Genomic DNA, 8,243 nt, shown 5'->3' on the forward strand with positions numbered 1-8,243 from the left:
AGTCATCAGATAACCGAAGGTAAAATCTTAGGTCTTATTAAAGGCAACTTTTCTAGTTAAAAAAAAAAAAGCAGTAGGGTAGGCTAGGAGACTTGGCTTAGCTATTAATTCCATGTGTAACCTGACAGGCCACTGTTTCTGGTACTCGGTTTATTCAGTTGTGAAATGGTAATAATAACTGTCTCACTCATAAGGCTGCTCTGAGGAGAAACTGATGTGCTTTGGAAAGTCACAGCCACCAGTGGGAGGTAGTGATGGGCTATTTCATCAAATGGGTTAAAAGAAATCTGTACTGAATGTGAGTGAAATATAGAATCTTGTTTCCTTCAGAGGAAAATCCAGGCAGCTGTCGAAATGTATAACGCACATGGTTATTTTTAGTTGAGAACTAGTCTACTTGTAAATGAACTTAAAATATAGCCAGATCCAAATTGTGGTGACATCTTCAAAGTATTGTGTTAAAAGCAGGAATGAATCATGTGTTCCCTTTTTATCTAATTGTAACACTTTTATTCAGTCTCTTCAACTAAAAGTCTTTGCTGGGATGGAGGATGTGGGCCGTGAGGTGCCACAGGGAAGTTCTGGTTACAGAGAAGATGACGAGTGTCTCAGAGAAGAAGCGAGCCCAAGTCTGGCCCTGTCCTTGGTCCTGTCCAAGCCACGCGAGCATTCAGTTATTGGTGGTGTGCATCAGAGGGCATTGCCTGGTATGAGTGTGGATGCAGAAGACCACCTCCCGTTGGTACTTCTCCTCTTCCTTCTCTTTCTCTTCAGAACTGCCACCACTGAAGACCCAGCTTCCCATTTGCCAGACATTTCCTCTGAAACCCTCTGCTGGCCTGCTGAGCCATATGGATCCATTCTGCCACTGAGGCTTTCCTCAGTGAGGTCCCTCTTGCTCAAGGACAGGGTGAGGAAGTAGGAGAAGAGCAGAGAGGAAAAGGAAGCCTCTCCAGTCCCATGGTGACTGCAGGCTCCTGGGCAGCCCCGGGCCTTGGTTTGGTTGCCTGCTCTGGGGGATGCTGGCCAGACCCAGAGGCCACCAGGAGGGTTTGCTCCTAGGAGGGTCAGCGCCCTGGGCATTGGCAGTGCTCACCACCGCAGCCAGCAGATGCCTCTGGCCTGGTGCATCTTCATCGCTCCCTAGCAGCAGCCTGCATAACTCAGCAAGAACCTTGGATGATGAAAGGGCCAAGAGGGACATTGAAGTTGCTTAGCTCAGACAGGAAAAGCCCTGGGGGAAAATCAGTGATGGTGAGTGAGGATGAGCAGCTTCTCTTGACTTCATTGATAGGGTAAGAGAACAAGCTTCAGTGGCTACAGAAGGAATTAGTTTAGACACCAGGAAGGACTTCCTAGCCTGAAGATTTGTCATAGTGTCTGCTTTCTACTTATCTGGGAAAGGTTTGACTGTAGTCGTTTGTGAGTAGAAAAGGAGATAAGGTGTTTTTAATTGACCATGTTGTGGAAACATCCACGTCCTGCTGCTGTCTCTTGAGGACACTCTGATTCCATTCCTGGAGAGATCCAAGTGCTTACGTAATGTCTCCTTAGCTGCCTTAGTAGCAAACCATCACCAACTCAATGGACCAAGCCATCTTCATCATCCTGGATTTTTTTGTTGACAAATGTTCTGACTTTCAGATGTAAAAAGCCACACTGGGAAATGAACTGTAAGTGGTGAAATTAATTTTGGTATTTAGTTTAAAACTGTATTTATAGTTTCTGTCTCCTCTTCTCTTTTGCAATGAATATCGAGGGTTTGGGCTCCATTGTGTATAGACTTTCCCTTCCTTTGTGCACAGAATGTGACTAGCAAGCATGTCGGTACCCAGGGGATCTGATCAGTTCAGTTTCCATCCTGGAAAATATTTGTACAGTGGGACCATCCCTCGGTGTGCTCTCCTTTCATAGGTGAGGAGTTGGCTACGTAACTTTATTGAATTTTGCATTCCTTAGACTCATAAATATATTAATGTAGTCTTACTCTAAGGACCTTTGATATTGAAGGAATCCTGCCTTTTCCTATTTCCCTATCTCTTAGAGTCAGTCCTTTTAATACACAGATGATTTTCAAAATATTTAACAACCGGTACAGGATGGGCACCAACCACTCAGAACGGATGCCTGCTGTAAACAAGCAGTATGTATGGCCATACCAGTGCCTATTGGCTGAACGTCACGCTGCTTTCAAATATTAAAATGACATCCCTTTGAATTGTGGGTATTGTTCCTGGCTTGTCTGATTTCTACTCACAAGGCTGTTTCAGGGACAGCCTCGGCATCCTTTCGTGTGGTGCAGACAGGAACAGGCATGCTTCTTTGAACTATATGGGCATTAAAATCTTTGAGAGCCAAAGCTTCACATTTTATCACTTTAGGATAAATGTAATACTGTACCCATTTACCTACCTGATTTAGAAAAATCATAAGGCAACCTGTCATTGGGAAAGGCTTTCTTGCTGACTTTCCCCGTCCCTCTCTGCTTCCTTGAGCTTGCCTCCTTTTTCATCTTCTCTGTTCCCTGAGGACATCCCCCCCTTTTGTTCCCCCATCTTGCCCCGCCCATCTTTTCCTGCCACTTCTGTATAGGGAGGGTGGTGACCGCTTCACCTGTTCCCCTGGCCTCAGCGTGGCGATGAGGAATACGGCAGGGAAGAATCCATCATGCAACAGAGCTACGTGGCAGAGTCACTCAGAAAAATCTCTCTACTCACACACTGACGTCTTGTGATGCCCTGTGCTGGCAGGCTTCCTGAGAGCGGGGAGCCTGTCTTTGTTAACTCTGTGTAGTGCGCTTCCTGAGCCAGACCCTCCCAGCTTACTGTGCCTTCGGAACATTAGCTACTTTGGAAGGCTGTGCCAGTCTTTTTAGGCTATTAGACTTTCTTCAAACAACAGCCAGCCTCGTTTGTGCTACATCTCGGTGGTAGGAACCACTCCCTGCTCTTCCTCTCTTATCTTTCCTGAGTCCTACCCATCCCTCAGCCCCAGTCCTGGCTGCTTCCCTGCTCAGTGGCTGGTGACTATGGGTTGCAGAGTCAAGTGTGTGGGGGGGTGTTTAGGGTAGGACTCTGGGACTGGTGGTGGAGCATCAGCCACGTGTATGTACCTGTGTGTGTATGCACGTGTGTCTACCAACAAGTGAGAGTGTATCCATGAGATTTCATTGCTGCTGCTACACAATCTCGTGCACTTAAGCTGTGGGGACATCAAAAGAATATGGTCATTCTCCCTTCTAGGGCTTCCCCTCTCTATTCTCATAGAATTGCCTGAGGGCAAATACAGGTAGATGAGTCTTAGAAAAAGGTGTTTAAGCTCAACATTAAGGAGAAACTGATTTAGGGGTAGAAAGCAGGTAGTTAGGTAATTCCCATGCCCAGGCTTACTTGGGCCAGAGAAGTAGTCCACCTCTTTTCTGACAAGGGGAAATTCAGGAGTCGTTTGAGTGTTGGCAGGCCAATGCCCTGATAGGCTAGCAGTGTAGAGTAGGAAGGGAGGGAGGCCAGGGATTTAAGAAAATGATGGTGAGTTGACTCTTGCTTCTAAACAGAAGAACGGACATCACTAAGTGGGTGGGTTACGTCCTAGGCCATGACTTACGGAAGGGTTGGTTTAGATAGAAGGTGAAGGCCAGCAGAAATATGCTGTGAAATTGCTCAACATGTCTGGTTGCAGGAAATGCAGGCTAGTTCTTTGTAGCTGTATATGATTTCAAACTTCTGATAATGGGATTATCAAGAGAGCTGGTCTTTACTGCACACAGCTCCTATCCCCCCCTCTCCTTGTTGGTATAGATTTGCCTTTGGGGTAGAGAGGTAGGGAACCATATATTTTCAAAAGACGTTATAAATAGTTGCTATTTCTATTTGTCTGAGATGTGACTGGCTTTTAAATTAGTCATAGGGCCTCCCTGGTGGCGCAGTGGTTGAGAGTCCGCCTGCCGATGCAGGGGATACGGGTTCGTGCCCCGGTCTGGGAGGATCCCATATGCCGCGGAGCGGCTGGGCCCGTGAGCCGTGGCCGCTGGGCCTGCGCATCCGGAGCCTGTGCTCCGCAACGGGAGAGGCCACAACAGTGAGAGGCCCGCATACCGCAAAAAGGAAAAAAAAATAAAAAATAAAAAATAAATTAGTCATAAATGTTTGATAAAAATCTGGTATATACTAAGTCTTAGGTTTTGTTGACATCTCAGGCTGACAGCTGTGACCTTCAAGAGGTCTCTGGTTTGGGGAATCTGGTTTCTGGTCATTCAAAAAACACAATTCCCAGTTCGACTTTATTTTCTACCTACTCAGTGCTCTAGTCTTCTCTCTTAATAGAGGAATCAGTAATTCTCCCTGCAGCTTCTCTGTCAACTTCAATGTCCATGTTTGGAGTCTCCACATTTTCCTGATGCGTAGGAGAAGGCTTGAGCCCAGGGCCCGTGGCTTTCATTTTAACCAACGTCAGACATACTATTTAGTATGTTCTCTCTGCTACTTAATCAGCTTCTCTAAATGTCTTCTTTTGCTGGAGAGTTAGTACCACCTCCGAGGATTTTTAATCACTCTCTGTTAGTTTGCTACTGCATTTTCCTCAGACTTCTCAGGTTCCCAAGCCATATCCTGGCAGGACATTCAACATGCATCAGATGTTCTCAGGCTTCTTGACTTTCTTTTGGTTGTAGCTGCCAGGACTCCTAAGGTAGAAATCCTTCCTGTCGGCCCTGACTGGCCAAATAAGACAGCGTCTAAGTTCTGCCCCCTTGTACTGACTCAGCTTTTTCACATACTCTTTCCCGTCCTTTCTGCCTTTTCCTTAGTCTTTCAAGTTCTCCTTGGAGGGAAGAAGTTCTTGGTCAGAGGTCCTAGCCACCACGGCCAGTTAGGGCTGGTGAGAGGGGGAGGAGGCTGGACGGTTCTGGGGCTTCTCAAAAAGGTGAGACTTATGGTTATTTTGCCTTATTTAGGATGAGGGACTAAGGATTCTCAAGCCCTCAGGCTCATCCATATTTCAGTGTAAATAGAGAAAGACATTCCAAAACCAAATAGAAGGGATTTTTCTGCCAAATCTACTCTTTATGATTCTTGGTGCCCTTGGCGTCTTGCATTAATTATAGAGAATGGGTAGTTGACTCAGTTCACATTTCTTTATCGGAAAGGAGGCTGCTTTTCACCACCAAAAGAGGTGTAAAGTAACTATATGATTGCTTGAAGCTTGGAAAGAGGAAAGGAGTGTCACGTGAATCTTTTCAGGAGGAAAATTCAGAAAGTGGCATGATTCATCCATTAGGCATAATTCTTTTAGAAGATTCTGTGCTCAAAGGGAATGGAATGGTTTCTGATCCTTCTGGAAAGAAAAAGAATAGCATTTTCTTTAACCCACTTTCAGCACTGGAGAATACAGAAGTTTTCTTCTAGCTGATGGCATTAATATTTCTGAGAGAGAGCGAGCCCACTCACAGCCCTTCCCCGAGCCCAGCAGAAATCAGCAGAGCTTGGGTTCTCTTAGCAGGTTTGCAGTTGACTCCAACATGCAGGTTTTTCACATGTGCAATAATGTTGGAAACAGAAGTACCAAACTGAATATGCAATTAACTCCTTTTGCAAAAGAGGCCAAAATCCTCCTCCCCATGCCTCTCTCCCATATTCACTCCTCCAAGACGATAAGCCTCCCCCTCGTTGATCTGTGTCTGTCTGTCTGATTGGTTACATACGGCTGCCCTCCCAAGCACACGGTGTCAGGTGGAGAGCAGAGCGACCTTCCCACGGAAGGGGACGGCTTGAGGTGCTGGTACATTTCCCTCGTTTTCTGTGTTCTTCTTTCTAGTAGGTCTCCTGTAGAGGTAGGGATATTTTTGTTTTAGAGATTCCAAAGTATATATTTTTGGTGTAAGAAATGTACCCTCTCCACACTCCCTGGTGTAAATAGGACTGAGAACAAATGCGTCGCCGTGATAATTCCATAGCCATCTGCGGTAGGGGTGGGACCCCTGTCCCTCACCACCAAGTCTCACGGCCCGTGTCTGTGAACCAGGGGAGGTGATGGTGACGCCTCTGCCTGCCCAGACCTTCCTGTGCTCAATGGGTGAAAAATAAAGTCTGTGTAACTGTTCACACCTGTGGTGTTCTTTGAGCTCGAACCGTGGGGCCGAGCCAAGGTGACCACCTTCCAAACTTGGGAAGGAGAGTTATGAAGGTGGGGGAATGCGTGGGGTCTGCTGAGCGGGCCTGAAGAGGGGCCTGTACACCTCTGGGTGCAGACCCTGAGCAATCCCTAGGCAGAGCCATGGAAGAGGCTAGAGGGCCCTTTCTTTGGGGACCACTTAGATTTATGTTTGGGTGAGAGGACAGGACAGCATGAAAAGAACGCCCACTTTGGAGATACAGCCAGGCTGATGAGACCAATTGCTAATGTTTAAGGACTCAACCACTGCATAGAAATCCAGATTTTAAAAATCTACTGTCATTCCAGATAGTTTTGGTTTGGGGCGGGGGGCGGGGCAGGGGTGCTCCATTTCTCTTCCTCTCAAATCCAGTCACTGGAGAGATGGATAAAAGGAAAAGAGGGAAGCAATGCAGTAAGAGTAGAGACGTGAGTGAGGGGGTGAAAGGCAAGGGTGGGGGAGAGCCAATCAGCCAGCTTTGTGGAGTGTGACTAGGAGGGCATCAGCTGGAAGCATCCTGAACACCAGCCCAGTGTGGATCTTGTAGTAAGGAGAGCCAGGGCAAGTGGGCTGTGGACAGCGGATGAGCCAGCTTTGAGGCCTTTCGTTCTCTTTGGCTATATACATGTTACGTCACTCCGTCTCACAGAGACGTGCTCATATTGCATTGAGTAGTGGGTGGTGTATGGGAAGGTGAGGGAATGGAGCCAGCTTTCATCCATTGAGACAGCGGTCCCCAACCTTTTTGGCGCCAGGAACCGGTTTCGTGGACGACGGTTTTTCCACGGACGGGCGGTGGGCGGGGTGTGGCTCAGGTGGCAGTGCGAGCCACGGGCAGCGGCAGAGGAAGCTTCGCTCGCTCGCCTGCCGCTCGCCTCCTGCTCTGCGGCCCGCTTCCCAACAGGCCGCGGACTGCTGCCGGTCCGCGGCCCAGGGCTTGGGGACCCCGGCATTAAGACATGAAAAGTGCTTAGGACGGCACCTGGCACGCAGTAAGCATAGAGTAAGTAACAAGAAGTCTGGGGGTGGGTGGTTCCTGGGTGGTTAATGGCAGAAGTCACATCAGGCTCTGGTCAGGTTCTCTGAAGTTGTCTTGGTTTTCCCCTCATAGTCACAAGATGGCGCCAGGAGCTCCAGGCATCATATCAGGCAGCATAACTCCCCAATACAAGAGAGGCTAAGGGGGCATTTCTCTAGTTTCTCCCTCTCTTTTTACGGTACGTGGGCCTCTCACTGTTGTGGCCTCTCCCGTTGCGGAGCACAGGCTCCGGACGCGCAGGCCCAGCGGCCATGGCTCACGGGCCCAGCCGCTCCGCGGCATGTGGGATCTTCCCGGACCAGGGCACGAACCCGCGTCCCCTGCATCAGCAGGTGGACTCTCAACCACTGCGCCACCAGGGAAGCCCCTCCGTCTCTTTTTAAAGGGGAAAACCTTTCCCAGAAGGGCTCCCCCCGCAACATGTCGTTGGTCAGAACTGGGTCACATACTCATCTCTAAGATGGGAGAAGGGGATGGGATTGTTCTGTGTGGCTAGGACCAATTGTCTTCATCCTCTGGGGTTGGGCCCATCTTCCTTGACCATATTGCTGCTCCAATACTTGTACAAAATTAGGATTCTGTCAGCAAGGAATAAGGCAGGAGCTGTAAGCGATTCATTATCCAAAAGGGTCTGCCAAAGGATCCAGGAGAATCTGAACCACGGGGCCTCCTGCAGAGCTGGAGCCAGGTCGCCTCAGCCGCAAGGAGCCTCAGGAGGCCAGGGAACCTCCCCGCAGGTCAGTGGTTCTCCACCTGCCTCTACCTGAGAATCACCTGAGGAGATTTTTAACCTACTAATGCCCGGCCCCCACTCCACACCAATTACATAGATTCTCTGGGGATAAGTGCAGGCACTGGCGTTTGTTAAATTCTCTCCAGATGATCCTTATGTGCAGGCAGGGTTGAATGTCAACTGCTATTACGCTTCACCTTCAACTTGGCCTGGCTCAGCTCGTCTGTGTCTGCTTTACTTCAAACCAGCTTATTCTCACCCTCCACTGTATATGTTTTTCTACCTTACAGCTCTTCTGCAGTGTCCGTGTCTCTCTGCCTAAC

At 48.5% G+C, this 8,243-nt stretch overlaps 1 protein-coding gene across 1 annotated transcript in view; it reads left to right on the plus strand.

Annotated features, from left to right (window-relative positions):
• Positions 1-544, plus strand: part of SLC4A8 (solute carrier family 4 member 8) — a 75,304-nt gene extending 74,760 nt beyond the window's left edge. Inside the window, exon 25 of the mRNA XM_082635174.1 lies at positions 518-544. Coding sequence (XP_082491300.1) covers positions 518-530 — 13 coding nt within the window. The 3' untranslated portion in view covers positions 531-544. The remainder of the gene's footprint in view (positions 1-517) is intronic.
• The last annotated feature ends 7,699 nt before the right edge of the window (positions 545-8,243 follow it).

This window comes from Mesoplodon mirus (assembly GCF_964341445.2).
Source record: "Mesoplodon mirus genome assembly, chromosome: 11".
In the NCBI taxonomy this organism is placed as follows: Eukaryota; Metazoa; Chordata; class Mammalia; order Artiodactyla; family Ziphiidae; genus Mesoplodon; species Mesoplodon mirus.